This window comes from Toxorhynchites rutilus, chromosome 2, assembly GCF_029784135.1.
Source record: "Toxorhynchites rutilus septentrionalis strain SRP chromosome 2, ASM2978413v1, whole genome shotgun sequence".
NCBI classification, from domain to species: domain Eukaryota; kingdom Metazoa; phylum Arthropoda; class Insecta; order Diptera; family Culicidae; genus Toxorhynchites; species Toxorhynchites rutilus.
This window is the reverse complement of record NC_073745.1, coordinates 178,151,737-178,173,431: the sequence shown is the minus strand read 5'-3', so window position 1 is coordinate 178,173,431 and position 21,695 is coordinate 178,151,737. Positions and strand designations below refer to the sequence as shown.

The 21,695-nt window shown below is 40.2% G+C and overlaps 2 protein-coding genes across 3 annotated transcripts in view; both read left to right on the top strand.

Moving 5' to 3' along the window:
- Window positions 1-4,525: 4,525 nt before the first annotated feature.
- LOC129769086 (small nuclear ribonucleoprotein Sm D3) lies at window positions 4,526-5,308 on the top strand. Its single transcript, XM_055771106.1, has 3 exons — window positions 4,526-4,996; window positions 5,050-5,091; window positions 5,148-5,308. Exons 1-3 carry the CDS (start codon window positions 4,684-4,686, stop codon window positions 5,231-5,233), a joined length of 441 nt encoding a protein of 146 aa, XP_055627081.1. The 5' UTR covers window positions 4,526-4,683; the 3' UTR covers window positions 5,234-5,308.
- A 132-nt stretch (window positions 5,309-5,440) lies between these two features.
- The window catches only part of LOC129769085 (cilia- and flagella-associated protein 45), a 78,796-nt gene continuing 62,541 nt past the window's right edge, over window positions 5,441-21,695 (top strand). For both annotated transcript variants that reach the window (XM_055771105.1, XM_055771104.1), the window contains exons 1-2: window positions 5,441-5,692; window positions 5,755-5,929. In XM_055771105.1, the coding sequence (XP_055627080.1) occupies window positions 5,607-5,692; window positions 5,755-5,929 (261 nt within the window). In that variant the 5' untranslated portion in view covers window positions 5,441-5,606. The remainder of the gene's footprint in view (window positions 5,693-5,754; window positions 5,930-21,695) is intronic.

Below are 21,695 nucleotides of genomic sequence, written 5' to 3'. Positions count from 1 at the left end.
AGGTGATTATTCTTGTCTGGTTTAGGCAGAGAGACCATTAGGCCCTCTTTCCAGCAATTTGGGAAAATTCCACTGTTCCATACATTGTTGTAAAGTTTTAAAAGAACTTTTTTCCCAAGATAGGGTAGGTTTTTCAGCATTGGGTAGCTGATGTCATCTGGTCCAGTGGAGCCGCGTGTTGCTTTGTTTAAAGCCCATTCTAGTTCTTTGAATGAAAGATTTCTATTGAAGTCAAAATCTGCATCGGTGTCAAAATCAATGGGGATTTTTTCGCATTCTGCCTTGCGAGTTTGGAAGGTAGTATCGAAGCTTTGGGTAGCTGAGGTGGAGGCAAAGAAATCTCCGAAGGCCTCTGCTATTGTTTTGCGATCATTTGTGTACTGACCGTTGATTTGAAGGTTGTATTCATTGTTCCTTTTTTTCCCGTGAAGCCTGCCAATTTTGCTCCATAATTCCTTTGACGACGTGTTGGGATTAATATCGTTGACAAATTTAATCCAGCTGTTATGCTTGGCTGTTTTAATAATAGCTCTAGCATTTTTGCGAGCCCTTTGGAATTCCTCTAGCAGAGTGTGCTTAGATGGGTTATCCGGATGGGCCTTTCTTAGCTTGCGTAAGGCTTTTCTCCTGTCTTTGATAGCTTTATTTACTTCAGGTGTCCACCATGGGACGCATTTTCTACCAGGATTTCCGCTGGTTCTAGGAATGTGCCGAATTGCAACCTCAAGGACGGCTTGGGAAAAGTCCTCGGGTGTCCAATCTTGTTTGGCTGAGAGGCAGCTTTCAATGTCACATTGATAGCCAGCCCAGTTTGCATATTCAAATTTCCATCTAGGCCTTGTTGAAACTTCTGGAGAAGGTTGGCCAAGGGAAATACATATTGGGAGATGATCGCTGTTGCAGCAATCATCGTGGGTGTTCCATGAAAGCTTTGAACAAAGTTGAGGGGATACGATGGTGAGATCTATGGCCGAAGAAGAGCCAGAAGCAGAATTGATTCTGGTGTGTTGGCCGTTGTTCAGAAGAGTGAGAGTATTATCGGAGAGAAAATCCTCTAAAATGGAACCTCTTCGATTGAGGTATGAACATCCCCAGGCGTATGAGTGAGCATTGAAATCACCCATAAGGAGAACGGGGAAGGGAAGTTGGTTAAGAAGATGGTCCAGTTGATTCCGTAGAAGAGCCGGGTCGGACGTAGGAGAAATGTATATGCTGGCTACTGTGATTGGAAAAGGAAGGTTTATTCGTATTGCCACTGCTTGTAGAGCGGTGTTAACGGGGAGAAAATTGTGGGGGGTGCCGATTTTTATTGAAGTTGCAACCCCGTTGAATGAAGGGTTGAGTCCTTCTTTGAAATAAGTGGTGTATCCTTTGATAGAATCTTTGTGAAAATTTCTCTGCGTCATAGTCTCTTGAAGAGCTATGATTGTGGGATTATATTTATGAATTAATGTTTGTAATTCCGGAAAATTTCTTTGGAGACTTCGAATGTTCCATTGAATAGCTAGTTTGCTCGTTGGAGTGAATGTATTGACGAGTAAGGTGGATCTTATTTCCCCTTTGAAGGGGTGCTGTTCTTTCCGGATTTCTTGTCATTTTTGTTTGGGGTGGAGGAAGTTAGTGTTTTTGTCATTTTCTTGTTGTTGTTTTGTGTGTTGTTGTTTTGTGTATTGTTATTGTGTGTGTTGTTGTTTTGTGTGTTGGTGTTTTGTGTGTTTTGGTTTTGTGTGTTATTTTGTGTGTTGTTTTTTTGTGGTGTGGTTTCCGTTGATTCCTGATTGTTTCGTGTCTTCTTTCTTTGTTTCTCTTTATTTTGTCGAAGTTCATCTTCCGAGGTTTTTAGCTCCTCTGAAGATGTGTTTTTGGAAGATATCTTCCTTTTGGTTTTCCTTGGAGCCTCAGAGATTGCCGTAGAAACATCGGAATCATATTCTGATTCGGTGGTCGAGGTATCGGTTTCCGTGATGGTGGTGTCTATTGAAGATGGAGTGCTTTCGCGACTCGCGTCGGAATTTGTCATGGCGGAGGTGCATTGACATTTGCATTTACTGCAGCTAGCAGTGGGTGTTTCAGTTTGAAGGGTGTTCAGCCTGTTTTGCAGGACACTAGAATAAGTTGGTCCATTGTTTTGAATATTGAATAGATCTTTGGCTTCTTTATAAGAGATGCCTTGATCTATTCTAATTTTTGTAATGTTGTTTTCTTTGAGCCATACAGGGCATTTCCTGCTAGAAGAGGAATGGTTCCCTTGGCAGTTAATACAGTATGCGATATCATTGCACGTCTTAATTTCTGTTTCCGATTCGTGTTCTTTACCGCAGTTTCGACAAAGTGGGTTTTCACGCTGGCATCGTTTTGATGTGTGTCCAAAACGGAAACATTTAAAACACTGCATCGGGTTCGGGTAAAAATTCCTAGTCCCGATGCGAAGATATCCGAAGGAAATTGTTTCTGGGATTACTGTGCCACGAATGGTCAAAATCAGTGTGGCTGTAGGTATGATTACGTCGTTCTCTTTCCTAGTGATCCGCTTGACTTCGATCACTTTTTGGTCGGCAAGTTCGGTAAGAATTTCGGTTTCCTTTAAATTGATTACTTCTCTGCAGGTGACAACGCATTTGCGTTGATTTAGTGTTGGGTGATAGATTACCTCGACAGGTGTCTTATCAATTAATTGGGTAATAAGAAGTAGCTTACCTATAGTGTCTTCATCTCTGGATGTTAAGACATATTGCATCCTCTTCTTGTCGTCTCGTGAAGGCCTCGCGCTATCGAAATCTTTAACGGCATTGGTGATTGTTTTCCTAACAATGAACGGGTTGGTTGGTAGCACGTTCTCTCCGGTAGCACGTAGGAGCAAAATTTGCAGGTTCCCGTTATTAAGATCGGCCCACTTTGGAGCGGTGCGTTGGGTCGGTTTCCCTTGATATAAATTTGTAGCTCGGCCTCCTGGAGGCCCAGAGCTACTGGATGCCATGGTGTTGCCTGGCTACACCGTGGGTATAGCCGGCAGAATGGTTCTAGTAAGCACAAGAATTGGTAAGCACTATTCGGATATGTTCCCGAAAAATATTTTTAACAACACTGGTTCGGGAGATAAACACTCCGAAGAACGCAAAAAAACCACTATAAAGCGCAGTAAAAACAAGAGAAATACACTATGGAATTTATGTTGTTTACAACTTTTGGTCCTGAAGGGCTAAATCACTTCACCGTGCGTATTTGCGAGCATATATTTCCACTAATTGTATGGTAACAAATTTATTTATTCACTGAAACAAGCGCGAAAGAGAACAGCGTCGGTGACGCCACAAAAGCGCGCGCTTTTCCGGCTGGCCGGTAAGCGCACACTCTCCACGGTCGAAAACGAGCTGATGCCCCTTCTTATTCGCCTTCTGCTACCACGCCAAATGAATCCGCTTCAAAATCGCCAACGGGAGACGTCCCAGTCTGCTGTCCAAAACGCCAAAACGCCGAGCTGAAAAAGACGACCTTCTCGGTCGGAGGTAAAAATCAGTATGATGAATGTATTTTTTTGCCATCGCTCCCTTTTAACGCTCATTCGTTCGTCTCGTTGGACTCGCCCCTCTGGCTGAGTTTGCCGATTTGTCTCTATCCTGTGAGTGTGTACCGCTAGAGTATAAAACACGCGGACCCCAAAAAAATATCTTATTTTCTTTCAAACCGTAAACCCGTGTGGTTGTACGGCATCGGCATCGTGGACGTAAGAAAGGAGGACAAGTTAAGGGAAAGGCAAAGTCTCACTCGAACCGTGCAGGTCTCCAGTTCCCTGTTGGTCGCATTCACTGATTGCTCCGCAAGGGTAACTAGGCCGAACGGATTGGTGCCGGAGCACCAGTATACCTAACAGCGATTATAGAGTTTCGGCCGTCGGAGTGCTCGAGTTGGCATGCAAAGCTGCTCACGACAATCAGAAAACCCGCATCAAGAACAGAGCAGCTTCGGTTCGGCGCTCATCAAGGCAACAATTAGTTTCAGTGAGTGGCAAAGTGTTTCTCCGGCACGTCGCATTAAATGTAATTTACTGAACAACATGTCACAAGCTGGATGGGAAGAAATTTTCCAACTGTGAAAGCTGTGGCGAGTGGCAAACGCAATAGCTAAACAGGAAGGTTTAACCGAACAAGATGGGAATATCGAGTGATAACAAAAACACAACACCAAAGGTTCTTTTCAGAACCATCAACATATTCATAAAGAGTAAACAGTGAACTAATCCATTTTTCAGGTAGATAGGTAGATATTCACGTAGGAGATGAAAATGAAACAATATATTTAAAATATATATTTAACAAAAGCTGTCCCCTTTGTATAGTCCTACGTCACTCCGGTTATGTCTCCGACATTACCCACCCGTCTTTTTTTTTGAAAACCAATTTGATTCTATCCGAATGACCCAGATTACAAGTCTGTCCAATTAGCTAGAGGTCGAATTACAGGTAACTTACTGTCATCTTTGTTATTATAAAACATCTGGCATCCCTGTTTGAATGTTATTAGATTTGAAGGTTAGCTTTGCACGCTTCAAGCTGTGTTAAATAGTTTGTTTACGGCCGCTTTCCGAGAGTTGTAAAGTATTCATTTAGATTTTTTTCTCGAATCGTGTACCTATTCCAGGTTTATTATCAAATCGACAGTGGATTTCTGTGAAATTAAGTAACAATGTCTATCGGTGTACCAATAAAAGTACTCCACGAAGCTGAAGGACATATCGTTACGTGCGAAACGATTACCGGTGAAGTATACCGCGGCAAGTTGATAGAAGCTGAAGACAATATGAACTGCCAAATGACGCAGCTAACAGTAACATACCGCGATGGAAGAACCGCAAATTTGGAGAATGTTTATATTCGTGGATCCAAAATTCGTTTCCTGATACTTCCTGATATGTTGAAAAATGCGCCAATGTTTAAAAAACAAGGCACTAAAACAGGAACAGCAGGGAGAGGGAAGTCTGCCATTTTACGTGCGCAAGGTATGTTGTATGTTATTTGCAAAATATTCATTAATTCTCATTCCAAATTGTAGCGGCCAGAGGTCGTGGTCGTGGTGGTGGTGGAGCAGGAAATGGTAATTGTGGGTTTTAAACTTATATATCAGTTAATAATTTACTTTTTTTCTCTTAGCCGGTGGTACAGGAAACCGACCTCCAGGGAAAAGTAATTGGCAAGGACAAGGGCCCTCAGGTGGCAGAGGAAGAGGAGGGTTATAATTAGAATATTTAATTTATATCATCAAAAAATCGGAATGATTTGCATTAAAAATAAATTTATCTTACTCTACCAAAGTTTAATTTATTTTTTCGAGGATACTCATTCGACACACTTCATTTCACAAATTTTATTTCGTACATGTAAATATGATATCAAAAAGAGTTATTCATGTTATAGGTTCGAAAAGTAAATATTGCACCTCGAACGCGAAGAAAAAGCTTTGGCATGTTGAAAATATGCTTAAAGCATTCTTAGAAGTCTTCGGCTGGCATAGCAACGCTTTTATATTTTTATGACTTTTATTTTCATACAATTATTGGTTCAAAACGAATGCTCAAATGCCATTCTCTTCGTGACATCGCATACTAAAAAATGCTTCCTTCGGTGAAACGTTCTGAAATAATTTGTGTGAATAATTTGGAAAAAATGTCAGCTCGAAGAACGTCTAATAACGGACGGTGAGTAGTCAATTAGATATTTGTGCAACCTATTTTATATTCCTACGTACATTTGAATACAGTAATTGCATTGATGTATCACCTTACGGAAGTCGCAGAGGGAGTAAGGATAAACCGACCGATCAACATGCCTCAAGAGATGGTACTCGTAGTTTCACGTATTCTGCAAAACATGCGCCAGTGTATCCGCTACTATGGCCTAAAACGGAATATTCACGGTTGCAAACTAAAGCAAAGGTACACTTATTTCGGGAATATGTGATAGCCATTTTCATCTTATCGTTTGTAAGACCAGCGAGACTATTCACATATCTCGTTTTTTTATATTCGTTTTAAAGTTTCGGTTACATAGGTATAAAGAAACCAAACTCTCAACTATATTTTTATAGTAATATGTATAAACATTTTTTCTTATTTCTATGATTAATTAGATAGGAAACCGATTACTAGCGGTCGGTTCGATTGATATATTTTCTTCTGGAAAAGGATGGGATATAAGGATATTGAAACAATGTTGATTATCACACTTAATTCTTAAATCTATTCTTTTATCTATTATGTATTTACATTTCAACTTATTCTTAGAAAGGAACCAATTACTCGGAAAGGAGGGAAGGGAGGGTATAAGTATAAAGAAACAATCATACACGAAGATCGATAGCTTTAAGGAAAATATATATTTGGAACACGTAATCGAGGTTCAACCGAGTCAACACATTTCTCATCGGAACATTGGGCTGTCTTCCTCGAGCTCGAAGGGAGTTTTCTTAATTCGATTTAGCGACAAGATACACCTTGCACGACCAAACAATGTGTTCGATGTCGTGGTAACCGTGGCCACAGAGATTATCGCCGACAAGATTGTTACGAAAGAGTAGCGCATTTAGCTAATAGTGCTTGGACATGAGTCAGGAGAAGGTGCTAATGAAGTCCCGACTTAATCTACACTTATAAACCACGGTTTGATGCTAATCTTAGCGATAATTGAGTGGAGCCACCGGTCCAATTCATCTTCGTTCTATTTGAGGTAACTTGATGTTGATAAATATCGTATTCAATCGCACCCAATTTCTTGTAAGACAATTATCGATGTCGCTTACGTAGAAGTTGTAAAGAAGAGGCTTAAACATGAGCCTTGTGGGAGGCTCATGTAAGAGGCCCGACTTACTGTCGTAAGAAAAAATCAAATGTATCTCGCGAAGCAAGTTATATAAAATGTAATTTGTCTGACAAAACCTCAATTGAAACTGAATCAAAGGCAACCTTTATGTCTAAAAAAGACGAGTGGGTAATGTCGGGGACATAACCGGAGTGACGTAGGACTATACAAAGGGGACAGCTTTTGTTAAAGATATATTTTAAATATGTTGTTTTATTTTCTTCTCCTGCGTGAACCTGAAAATCTACCTGAAAAACGGATCAGTTTACTGTTTACTCTTTATGAATATGTTGATGGTTCTGAAAAGAACCTTTGGTGTTGTATTTTGTTATCACTCGATATTCCTATCTTGTTCGGTTAAACCTTCCTGTTTTGCTATTGCGTTTGCCACTCGCCACAGCTTTCACAGTTGGAAAATTTCTTTGCTTTGCTTTGCAGCTTTGTGACATGTTGTATAGTAAATTACATTCAATGCGACGTGCCGAAGCGCCACTCAGTGTCGCATTGGAGGCGATTTTAACCTGTAATTGAACATTTGCGATGACAGTGGAACAGTGTCGACTTTCAATGTGGGGTCATAATTTGGACCCCGAACTCTATGTTTACAAACATGTCCAACTAAATATGTCGCATTACAGGTCCGTCCAATTAGCTAAATGTCGAGATAATTGTAAATTAATGTACTTTCAATCTAGAAGCAATTTAAGAATTGGTGAAAATCAATAAGCTCAGAACAACTGCCAAATTCACATACTCATCATATCCTGGCAAATAAATTATGAAAAAATCAATTTGTGTTTTATTATTATTTTGGATAATGTTTTAGAAAGCATTGAACTGTATTTCCTAAACTCTTTTTTGGAAGGTTTAATGGCCCTGAAAAGCGCCTTGTTTTATGGAATGATTCCAATTTAGAAAAGTTAGTACTCGTGGTTTTGAAAAAAGCCATTTCGAACGCCCTCGATGCCGCCTTGTTCTGGATTTGCCACCAAAGCAGTTTGTATAAAGAACAAACTTTTTTCTTCTGCTATCTGATGCCGTTTTGCGATTGCGTTTGCCACTCGCCACTTGCTGCAACCGCCTGTTGTTGTCTTGATGTGTTCTGTTCTGAATGCGGTTTTTCTTATCGTCGCGAGCAGCTATACCAGCCAACTCGATCACTTCGGCGGCCGAAACTATATAACGATGGCTAGGTGGACTGGTGCACTGGTACTAACGCGCTCGGCCTAGCTACCCTTGCTGAGCAATTGGCGGATACACCTACGGGGAACTGCACACCTGCACGGTTCGAGTGGGACTTTTCCTTTCCCTCAACTTGTCCTCCTTTGTTACGTCCACGATGCCGATGCCGTACAACCACACGGGTTTACGGTTTGAAAGAAAATATGATATTTTTTTGGGGTCCGCGTGTTTTATACTCTAGCGGTACACACTCACAGGATAGAGATAAATCGGCAGACTCAGCCAGAGGGGCGAGTCCAACGAGACGAACGAATGAGCGTTAAAAGGGAGCGATGGCAAAAAAATACATTCATTACGATTTGTTCGCTCGTTGGATTGCAGGCTACAAAGGGTCCTTTTCAGGATCACAAAATTATATTCAATCTAAAGAATTTATTGTTTTGTTATCACTCGATATCCCCATCTTGTTCGGCTGAACCTTAGCGATTTGTTGCCACTCGCCACAGCTTTCACAGTTGGAAAATTTCTTCCCATCCAGCTTTGTGACAGTAAATTACATTCAATGCGACGTGCCGAAGCGCCGCTCAGTGTCGCATTGGAGCCGATTTTAACCTGTAATTGAACATTTGCGATGACAGTGGAACAGTGTCGACTTTCAATGTGAGGTCATAATTTGGATCTCTATGTTTACAAAAAAGTCCATCTAAATAAGTCGCATTACATGTCCGTCCAATTAGCTAAATGTCGAACTAATTGTAAATTACTGTACTTTCAATCTGGAAACAATTTAAGAATTGGTGAAAATTGAATAATCAGGAAAGTCCCCAACTATCAATAAGCTCAGAACAACTGCCAAATTCACATACTCATCAGATCCTGGCAAACAAATTATGAAAAAATCAATTTGTGTTTTATTATTATTTTGGATAATGTTTTAGAAAACATTGAACTGTATTTCCTAAACTCTTTTTTGGAAGGTTTGCGCCTCTTTTTTGACCCTGAAAAGCGCCTTGTTTTATGGAATGGTTCCAATTTAGAAAACTTAGTACTCGTGGTTTTGAAAAAAACCATTTCGATAAGTTTGTATAAAGAACAAACTTTTTTCTTCTGCTACCTGATGCCGTTTTGCGATTGCGTTTGCCACTCGCCACTCGCTGCAACTGCCTGTTGTCTTGATGTCCACCGAACCGAATGTGTTCTGTTCCGAATGCGGGTTTTCTTATCGTCACGAGCAGCTTTGCTAACTCGATCACTTCGGCGGCCGAAACTATATAACGCCGGCTAGGTGGACTGGTGCACTGGTACTAACGCGCTCGGCCTAGCTACCCTTGCGGGGAACTCCAGATCAACACGGTTCGAGCGGGATTTTGCCTTTCCCTTCACTTTTCCTCCTTTACCATGTCCAGACATGGCTGCTTGGGTTGGTTTGTTGATGTGTTGTGATGCGAACCGATGTGGTGTACGGTTTGAACGAGAATGATCGTTACGGCAGCGGAGCGGGGATTTTTAAGCTGACTGGCTGGCTCGAGAATTACGCATGTGTGAGACTGCGACCAATGTTTCGTTCATTTTTTTCTTTTTCCTTTCCAATCGTGCTTCATTCTATTTCGCTGCTGCCGCTGGTTGCCCGTTTTGGTCGGTACGATTTGAGGAGCACAAAATGGACCAATCAAAAATGGGCACATAGTGCATTTTGACAATGCTTGATATTTCACAATTATTCAATTATTTATCTCAAGAAAAATGAAATGTTATTCGTTGTGATTGATGCGTAGATATATTTTCTATCAATTGATGCAAAAACCTTCGCGATCTATTGAGAAATGCTCGAGTTATAAGCGTTCCAAATCTTGCATTTTTTCCTACTTGTTCAGTGCCTAGATTTCCATTTCACCCCCTATATCTTCCGGTTAGACGTAGTCCTACGTCAAAATACGGGTGGGTAATGTCGGGGACATAACCGGAGTGACGTAGGACTAAACAAAGGGGACAGCTTTTGTTAAACATATATTTTAAATATATTGTTTTATTTTCTTCTCCTACTTGAATACCTACCTATCTACCTGAAAAATGGATTAGTTTACTGTTTACTCTTTATGAATATGTTGATGGTTCTGAAAAGAACCTTTGGTGTTATGTTTTTGTTATCACTCGATATTCCCATCTTGTTCGGTTAAACCTTCCTGTTTAGCTATTGCGTTTGCCACTCGCCACAGCTTTCACAGTTGGAAAATTTCTTCCCATCCAGCTTGTGACATGTTGTTCAGTAAATTACATTTAATGCGACTTGCCGGAGAAACACTTTGCCACTCACTGAAACTAATTGTTGCCTTGATGAGCGCCGAACCGAAGCTGCTCTGTTCTTGATGCGGGTTTTCTGATTGTCGTGAGCAGCTTTGCAAGCCAACTCGAGCACTCCGACGGCCGAAACTCTATAATCGCTGTTAGGTATACTGGTGCTCCGGCACCAATCCGTTCGGCCTAGTTACCCTTGCCGAGCAATCAGTGAATGCGACCAACAGGGAACTGGAGACTTGCACGGTTCGAGTGAGACTTTGCCTTTCCCTTAACTTGTCCTCCTTTGTTACGTCCACGATGCCGATGCCGTACAACCACACGGGTTTACGGTTTGAAAGAAAATAAGATATTTTTTTGGGGTCCGCGTGTTTTATACTCTAGCGGTACACACTCACAGGATAGAGACAAATCGGCAGACTCAGCTAGAGGGGCGAGTCCAACGAGACGAACGAATGAGCGTTAAAAGGGAGCGATGACAAAAAAATACATTCATTACGATTTGTTCGCTCGTTGGATTCACATGCAGGCTAAAAAGGGTCCTTTTCAGGATCACAAAATTATCTTCAATCTAAAGAGTTTAATGTTTTGTTATCACTCGATATCCCCATCTTGTTCGGCTAAACCTTGCTGTTTAGCGATTGCATTTGCCACTCGCCACAGCTTTCACAGTTGGAAAATTTCTTCCCATCCAGCTTGTGACATATTTTACAGTAAATTACATTCAATGGCACGTCGCATTACCACCACTCAGTATCGGATTGGAGGTAATTTTAACCTGTAATTGAACATTTGCGATGACAGTGGTACAGTGTCGACCTTCAATGTGGGGTCATAATTTGGAACCCGAACTCTATGTTTACAAAAATGTCCAACTAAATATGTCGCATTACTGGTCCGACCAATTAGCTAAATGTCGAGATAAGTGTAAATTACTGTACTTTCAATCTAGAAGCAATTTATCCCTCGCCGATCAGCCGAAAGCAATTTGTCCCTCGATCCCTCGCCGTCCAGCTCGTCCAGCAACGATGTTGTCCAGTCGGTGTCCACACAAAGAATGATCGTTACGGCAGCGGAGCGGGGAGATTTAAGCAGACTGGCTGGCTCGAGAATTACGCATGTGTGAGACTGCGACCAATGTTTCGTTCATTTTTTTCTTTTTCCTTTCCAATCGTGGTTCATTCTATTTCGCTGCTGCTCTGGTTGCCCGTTTTGGTCGGTTCGATTTGAGGAGCACAAAATGGACCAATCAAAAATGGGCACATAGTGCATTTTGACAATGCTTGATATTTCACAATTATTCAATTATTTATCTCAAGAAAAATGAAATGTTATTCGTTATGATAGATGCGTAGATATATTTCCTATCAATTGATGCAAAAACCTTTGCGATCTATTGAGAAATGCTCGAGTTATAAGCGTTCCAAATCTTGCATTTTTTCCTACTTGTTCAGTGCCTAGATTTCCATTTCACCCCCTATATCTTCCGGTTAGACGTAGTCCTACGTCAAAAAGTTTGTTCTTTATACACACTGCTTTGGTGGCAAATCCAGAACAAGGCGGCATCGAGGGCGTTCGAAATGGTTTTTTTCAAAACCACGAGTACTAAGTTTTCTAAATTGGAACTTCATAAAACAAGGCGCTTTTCAGGGCCATTAAACCTTCCAAAAAAGAGTTTAGGAAATACAGTTCAATGCCTTCTAAAACAATATCCAAAATAATAATAAAACACAAATTGATTTTTTCATAATTTGTTTGCCAGGATATGATGAGTATGTGAATTTGGCAGTTGTTCTGAGCTTATTGATTTTCACCAATTCTTCAATTGCTTCTAGATTGAAAGTACAGTAATTTACACTTATCTCGACATTTAGCTAATTGGACGGACCAGTAATGCGACATATTTAGTTGGACATTTTTGTAAACATAGAGTTCGGGGTCCAAATTATGACCCCACATTGAAGGTCGACACTGTACCACTGTCATCGCAAATGTTCAATTACAGGTTAAAATTACCTCCAATCCGATACTGAGTGGTGGTAATGCGACGTGCCATTGAATGTAATTTACTGTAAAATATGTCAAAAGCTGGATGGGAAGAAATTTTCCAACTGTGAAAGCTGTGGCGAGTGGCAAATGCAATCGCTAAACAGAAAGGTTTAGCCGAACAAGATGGGGATATCGAGTGATAACAAAACAATAAACTCTTTAGATTGAAGATAATTTTGTGATCCTGAAAAGGACCCTTTTTAGCCTGCATGTGAATCCAACGAGCGAACAAATCGTAATGAATGTATTTTTTGCCATCGCTCCCTTTTAACGATTATTCGTTCGTCTCGTTGGACTCGCCCCTCTGGCTGAGTCTGCCTATTTGTCTCTATCCTGGAGTGTGTACCGCTAGAGTATAAAACACGCGGACCCCAAAAAAAATATCTTATTTTCTTTCAAACCGTAAACCCGTGTGGTTGTACGTCATCGGCATCGTGGACGTAACAAAGGAGGACAAGTTAAGGGAAAGGCAAAGTCTCACTCGAACCGTGCAAGTCTCCAGTTCCCTTTTGGTCGCATTCACTGATTGCTCCGCAAGAGTAACTAGGCCGAACGGATTGGTGCCGGAGCACCAGTATACCTAACAGCGATTATAGAGTTTCGGCTCTCGGAGTGCTCGAGTTGGCTTGCAAAGCTGCTCACGACAATCAGAAAACCCGCATCAAGAACAAAGCAGCTCCGGTTCGGCGCTCATCAAGGCAACAATTAGTTTCAGTGAGTGGCAAAGTGTTTCTCCGGCACGTCGCATCAAATGTAATTTACTGAACAACATGTCACAAGCTGGATGGGAAGAAATTTTCCAACTGTGAAAGCTGTGGCGAGTGGCAAACGCAATAGCTAAACAGGAAGGTTTAACCGAACAAGATGGGAATATCGAGTGATAACAAAAACACAACACCAAAGGTTCTTTTCAGAACCATCAACATATTCATGAAGAGTAAACAGTAAACTAATCCATTTTTAAGGTAGATAGGTAGGTATTCACGTAGGAGAAGAAAATAAAACAATATATTTAAAATACATATTTAACAAAAGCTGTCCCCTTTGTATAGTCCTACGTCACTCCGGTTATGACCCCGACATTACCCACCCGTCTTTTTTTATTTTATGAATTTTCAAAATGTTCATCCATTCAACTGTTTCCATAACACCATATTTTGTTTCATTGAGTATGCATTGTGGAAAAAAGAAGTGTAATGAGAGAATATTTACATTCGCAGCTGTTGTAAGAAGTTAATAATCCAAAGTTTACGCAACATGCCGTAGTTTTATAGTAAGAACTACAATTATTTGATAGAATACAGTGTTTTCGTAATGAATGAATGAAATGCAACTTTTCCGTATCAAATATTTATTCTATGTAAAAAGGTGAAACTTTGTTTTTGTATATGGAGGAAAAATAATGATCGTAGATTAAGTCTGATAACGCTCTCATATTATAATTATGAGCTTTATTGAGGTTCAAGACTACGTTTTTCAAGTAAAAATTTTCATTTAAATTTTAACGATCAGGTAATTTGAAAGAGAGTTATTTGTTTCACTTCGAGGTAGCTGTCGACACTGTGTCAACGTTATCGTGAATTGACATGTTGACTCATTGTTAAACGATGTATGACTCTGGCGTTGAGAAAACTAAACATTCTGTCTTGTAAAGTCATCTATTGGTAATTTTATACTATCTTATTGGAATTCCGATGGGAGTATGTCACTCGATATAACGTACATTTTACCTCGATATAACGTACACATTTCCAAAGTGTAAAGGAAAATTTTTTTCAATATTTTTTTTCTGATAGAACAATGAATTATCTGTATTGTGATGCTAAAACAAGTTCTGTACCTTCAATCAATCCCGAAATACAGCTGGTTTTGTGATTCCGGATTCTAAATGAATCAAGCTTTAATCAACAGTACGAAGGGAAACATCATGAGAAAGGCTGGCTTCGTCTTCTGATTGACATTATTCATTAACTGTACTAAAACAGCAACACAATAATGTATTATAGACTACGTTTGTGAGTACTTTATTATGCTTCGATATAACGTACAATTCGATACAACGTACAATTTTGAAAGTAAAATGAACGTTATATCGAAGTTTACCTGTATTTATCATTTACACAATTACATTTTGGAGAGAAATATTACTGGGCACGTACATAAATTACTTACCGCTAGAAGGAGAGTCGAGATCGCGTTACTTACTATTTGTAAAGTATACGACTTTGCTACGTAAGAGAGTTGGGGAGGGGGTAGAGTATGGTTGGGGGCCTGCTAGGCGGTTCAAAATTCCTAATTTTTGGCCCCGTAATTTGTGTACGTTGTCTTATTCAGAACGGGCTAGCGTGGTTACGTCAAAAATGATTGAAAGAACCAATTTGATCATCTTCGATGTAGAGTGAAATGTGCTAATATTTAATACAGTGTATTATTCTATAACCAGTGTATTATTCTATATTGTAAAAAATTCATAACTCTATTAGTTAGAGTATATATTAAAAGCCGAAGAGCTAATTTTAATTCATAACTCTTATTTATAAAAGTTGTCCATTCCACCTGAATTACCATTAGATTACCATTTTCGCTTCACACCAGTGAAAACGAAATTCTATGCCGTCAACACGAAAAGCAGTATGAAAAATCTCTGACATTTTACCGGTAGATGGCACTTTTTTTATTTATTTTAGGCTCATTAGCATTCTAGCTGTAACAGAGCCAATTTTTAATCGTGTACATGTCACATGGTTATCATATCTATAATTTGTACATTACACAGTTGCCATTCGCCAGTATTCCTTCTATACCATTACATATGGTACATTTACACAGTAGCCATTTAGGCGTAAGAGTTTTCTATCTGTTCTCCCATTATCCAGTTAGACCGGACAGCGGAGACAGTTGATTGATCATTGTTGAGTTGTTTATAGAACAACAGCCCGATGTGTCTTGCAGAGCAGAGCAGTTGTATGGATGAATCGATCTTATTTCGACCGTGGATCGATCTCCATCGCTAATGATTGTTGCGTGGACGTAGCTATTCTGTAACAACACAAAGATGGTCAATGAGGGTCCTGAGTTTTGAACTCACGATCGATCGCTTACTAAGCGAACGCGCAACCAATGTGGCTACGGAGACCCCCTGGTAGATGGCACTAATTGCTAAATTTCTATTCAAGTCAGAGGGAACGTGACATTAGTGTGACGAAATATATGAAAAAGTATGGTTGAAATACAAGGTCCTTAGAACGGGAGAGAGAGTGGTAGGTCCTTTTATTCTGACTTATCATTCCACTGATGTTCAGGTACTGCTACAAATACTTCATTCTATATAAATAAAACATTATTTGTCCAAACAATGAGTGTCTGTACGTCAAGATTTAAATCGAGTACGGAACAACAGATTTAAATTATCTCTATACGGTTTGGTGCATTCACTTTCACGTGCGTCATTTATGAAACAATGTTATGAAAATCAATCGAGAAGTTTGAAAAACATCGAGAATTTTTTTTTGACGTAGGACTACGTCTAACCGGAAGATATGGGGGGTGAAATGGAAATCTAGGCACTGAACAAGTAGGAAAAAATTCAAGATTTGGAACGCTTATAACTCGAGCATTTCTCAATAGATCGCAAAGGTTTTTGCATCAATTGATAGGAAATATATCTACGCATCTATCATAACGAATAACATTTAATTTTTCTTGAGATAAATAATTGAATAATTGTGAAATATCAAGCATTGTCCAAATGCACTATGTGCCCATTTTTGATTGGTCCATTTTGTGCTCCTCAAATCGTACCGACCAAAACGGGCAACCAGAGCAGCAGCGAAATAGAATGAAGCACGATTGGAAAGGAAAAAGAAAAAAATGAACGAAACATTGGTCGCAGTCTCACACATGCGTAATTCTCGAGCCAGCCAGTCAGCTTAAAAATCCCCGCTCCGCTGCCGTAACGATCATTCTTTGTGTGGACATCGAATGGACAACATCGTTGCTGGACGAGCTGGACGGCGAGGGATCGAGTGCCTTTCTCAAGGCAAGAGGGCGGAGGTGGTAGCGCTGGAGTAGAGTAATAGAGTAGAGTAGAGTTTTCAAAGGGCCTTTCTCAAGGCTAGAGACGAATGAACTGCAAAAGTTTAAAGTCTCTATAATACAAGACCTTCCTTCCTTCCGTAACGATCATTCTTTGTGTGGACACCGACTGGACAACATCGTTGCTGGACGAGCTGGACGGCGAAGGATCGAGTGCCTTTCTCAAGGCAATGGGGGCGGAGGTGTAATGCAGGAGTTAGAGTAGAGTTTTCAAAGGGCCTTTCTCAAGGCTAGAGACGAATGAACTAAAAAGTTTAAAGTCTCTATAATACAAAACCACCACCACCACCGTAACGATAATTCTCATTCAAACCGTACACCACATCGGTTCGCATCACAACACATCAACAAACCAATCCAAGCAGCCATGTCTAAACATGGTAAAGGAGGAAAAGTAAAGGGAAAGGCAAAATCCGGCTCGAACCGTGTTGATCTGGAGTTCCCCGCAAGGGTAGCTAGGCCGAGCGCGTTAGTACCAGTGCACCAGTCCACCTGGCCGGCGTTATATAGTTTCGGCCGCCGAAGTGATCGAGTTAGCTGGCAAAGCTGCTCGCGACGATAAGAAAACCCGCATTCGGAACAGAACACATTCGGTTCGGTGGACATCAAGACAACAGGCAGTTGCAGCGAGTGGCGAGTGGCAAACGCAATCGCAAAACGACATCAGGTAGCAGAAGAAAAAAGTTTGTTCTTTATACAAACTGCTTTGGTGGCAAATCCAGAACAAGGCGGCATCGAGGGCGTTCGAAATGGTTTTTTTTTCAAAACCACGAGTACTAAGTTTTCTAAATTGGAACCATTCCATAAAACAAGGTGCTTTTTAGGGCCATTAAACCTTCCAAAAAAGAGTTTAGGAAATACAGTTCAATGCTTTTTAAAACATTATCCAAAATAATAATAAAACACAAATTGATTTTTTCATAATTTGTTTGCCAGGATCTGATGAGTATGTGAATTTGGCAGTTGTTCTGAGCTTATTGATAGTTGGGGACTTTCCTGATTATTCAATTTTCACCAATTCTTAAATTGTTTCCAGATTGAAAGTACAGTAATTTACAATTAGTTCGACCTTTAGCTAATTGGACGGACATGTAATGCGACTTATTTAGTTGGACATTTTTGTAAACATAGAGATCCAAATTATGACCCCACATTGAAAGTCGACACTGTACCACTGTCATCGCAAATGTTCAATTACAGGTTAAAATTACCTCCAATCCGACACTGAGTGGTGGTAATGCGACGTGCCATTGAATGTAATTTACTGTAAAATATGTCACAAGCTAAATGGGAAGATATTTTCCAACTGTGAAAGCTGTGGCGAGTGGCAAATGCAATCGCTAAACAGAAAGGTTTAGCCGAACAAGATGGGGATATCGAGTGATAACAAAACAATAAACTCTTTAGATTGAAGATAATTTTGTGATCCTGAAAAGGACCCTTTTTAGCCTGCATGTGAATCCAACGAGCGAATAAATCGTAATGAATGTATTTTTTTGCCATCGCTCCCTTTTAACGCTCATTCGTTCGTCTCGTTGGACTCGCCCCTCTGGCTGAGTCTGCCGATTTTGTCTCTATCCTGTGAGCGTGTACCGCTAGAGTATAAAACACGCGGACCCCAAAAAAATATCTTATTTTCTTTCAAACCGTAAACCCGTGTGGTTGTACGGCATCGGCATCGTGGACGTAACAAAGGAGGACAAGTTAAGGGAAAGGCAAAGTCTCACTCGAACCGTGCAAGTCTCCAGTTCCCTGTTGGTCGCATTCACTGATTGCTCGGCAAGGGTAACTAGGCCGAACGGATTGGTGCCGGAGCACCAGTATACCTAACAGCGATTATAGAGTTTCGGCCGTCGGAGTGCTCGAGTTGGCTTGCAAAGCTGCTCACGACAATCAGAAAACCCGCATCAAGAACAGAGCAGCTTCGGTTCGGCGCTCATCAAGGCAACAATTAGTTTCAGTGAGTGGCAAAGTGTTTCTCCGGCACGTCGCATTAAATGTAATTTACTGAACAACATGTCACAAGCTGGATGGGAAGAAATTTTCCAACTGTGACAGCTGTGGCGAGTGGCAAACGCAATAGCGAAACAGGAAGGTTTAACCGAACAAGATGGGAATATCGAGTGATAACAAAAACACAACACCAAAGCTTCTTTTCAGAACCATCAACATGTTCATAAATAGTAAACAGTAAACTAATCCATTTTTCAGGTAGATAGGTAAGTATTCACGTAGGAGAAGAAAATAAAACAATATATTTAAAATATATATTTAACAAAAGCTGTCCCCTTTGTATAGTCCTACGTCACTCCGGTTATGTCCCCGACATTACCCACCCGTCTTTTTTATCCCATTTATTTATTTAAGGCTCATTAGCATTTTAGCTGTAACAGAGCCGAATTTTAATCGTGTACATGTCACATGGTTATCATATATCTTAGCACATTACACAGTTGCCATTTTTCGGCGCTAGAGTCCCTTCTATACCATCGCATATGGTACATATTTACACAGTAGCCATTTAGGCGTAAGAGTTTTTCCTTCTGTTCATCCATTATCCAGTTAGACCGGACAGCGGAGACAGTTGATTGATCATTGTTGAGTTGTTTATAGAACAACAGCCCGATGTGTCTTGCAGTGCAGGGCAGTTGTATGGATGAATCGATCTTATTTCGACCGTGGATCGATCTCCATCGCTGATGATTGTTGCGTGGATGTTGTTATTCTGTAACAACACAAAGATGGTCAATGAGGGTCCTGAGTTTTGAACTCACGATCGATCGCTTACTAAGCGAACGCGCAACCAATGTGGCTACGGAGACCCCCTTTTATCGAGAATTGAAAAGCTATTTATTTAGCGAATTTTGTACATCTTTATAAATAAGAATGATTTGGTGTCCCTACGTCACGATTTAACTCGTGAATGGAACAACGGATATGGATATGGGTGAAACGTGAGTGATCGAAATTATTTGTATTAAAATATCAATTATGAGTAGGACGAAAATCGCCTGGGTCTGAATATATAAGTTATGCTTAAAAAAAATGCTAGATGTTTGCAACGGTATCGGGGATAGCAGGGAAACTCAAACTTTTTTAAGCAAGAGACCCCTTTTCCAGAGTGAAGTGATACCATCGACCCCCTATAGCCAAAGTTCTATTAAAAAAATTATCTTTATCTTATTCATTCAAAATATTTACCAATTCAAAAACATTGCGGGTGGTTAAGCGAGTAAACTCGACATTATTTACTCATCAGTAAACAGACATAAAATTCAATTAATATCAAGTGTAATTAATAATTATAAATACAAATTACAACAATAATACTTTCTACTAAAATATTAGTCATTCTTATAACAAGTTGGTTCACGTAACACAACTTATACAGTATCTTAAAGGTAATATAATAACACAAATAGGAACCAAAATCAGTTTTCGTTTATGTAGACCCCTGGGAGCTAATATCGACCCCAAGGGGTCGATATCGACCGCTTTGAGAATCCCTGCTCCAGGGAATAACTATCGAGTACCAAACGCAATTTTTTCTTAAATTCGTTCCCTGGACTATTGAGCAGTGGTGGAATTGGTGTAATCAGTGCTCAGTACATTTACTCGAGAAGGTCGTATAGAGAGGTGATTGATTATATATCCGATCAGACTGCTGTGGATACGTTCACATTTACAAGTGCCTCCTTAACCTTAACATGATGGAAGCAGACAAAGTTAATTAATGAACACAAAATACTGAAGAAATCGGTAAAGATATTTGCTGATTTAGTTTCAGTTCACGCAAAGGAACCGCTCTTCTTTTGAAGAAGCATTGAACAACTGCAAACATTTCTTGTACACTTTACTGTCAGAAAAGCACATGATTTTCTCTCATGGCAGCTCGAAATCTTCTCGTAACAGTTTTATGGGCCTACCGCAAGGCTCCTGCCTAAGCCCCCTCTTGTACAGTTTTTACGTCAATGATATGAATGATTGTCTAACTAGAGACTGCACGCAGAGATAATTGTACAGTTGTACAAAACAACGATATTATCAGTGTTAGAATATGGCAGTTTTTGCTTCCGATCAGCTGCCAGGATTCATATTCTCAAGCTGGAGAGAATACAATATCGTTGCTTGCGTATACCCATGGGGTGTTTGCATTCGACATATACGATGGGCCTCGAAGTTTTGGCAGGAGAACCCTGCTTACTCTTCGGTTCATTCATAAACGGGTCCACTGGCTTCGGCATCTTCAATGAAAATTCCAGTGCCTCTTTCAAACTCAAAGATCCTTGTTCCGTGTATGTCGCTGAACTGGGAGCGATATACTACGCACCAGGGATCATTGAAACATTGCCCATTGACCATTATTTTATTTTTTCAGACAGTCTCAGCTCAATAGAGGCAATCCGCTCAATGAAAGTTGATAAACGCTCATCTTATTTCCTAACAAGAATAAGACATTAACTGTTTTGGTCGAAAAATTATTCAAGATTACCTTAGCATGGGTTCCCTCTCATTGCTCGATTCCGGGGAATGAGAAAGCGGACTCGCTGGCTAAGGTGGGCGCTTCAGAAGGCACACTTTTTGAAAGGCAAATTGCTTATGATGAATTTTTTCACATTCCTCGTCAGCACACACTCTTATGTCCACTTATGTCCACTTATGTCCAATCACTACAACCTATGAATTTGGTCGAAGCATTATATGAGTAGAAAGCAAATAATCGCTCGAAAATGACTTGATTTTCGCGATGTGAAACATTTTCCGTTTTTCATGTTATGCATCCAATATTGGATACGAAAATTTCCACTGATGGGGAAAAAATATTCAGAAGCTTTCCTGTTAATTGCGATTGATTGAAAAATAACAAAACCAAATGTATTTGGTTGCAGTGTTATATGGATAGAAAACATTAAAATAAACTATTTCGCATGAATGTATTTTTCAATTCCCAGGGGAACTGGCAGATTATTTTTCAGCAACGATGATAGCAACGAGAATTCCGCGCGTGTATGTGTGTGTGTGGTGGCTGCTCCGATGTTTCAAGCGGAACCGTGGCATCACTCTCCTCCTGATGGATTCCCTTCTGGCCCAAGGTGCACAAACAGGCTCTTGGTGACACCGTTCATCAGAGCTTTCATGATAAACGAAGTAAGCTTCATCACAACAGCGACAACATGCTCCAATCGCTGTTCAATTATAACTGAGTGGGTTTACGAGCGGCGC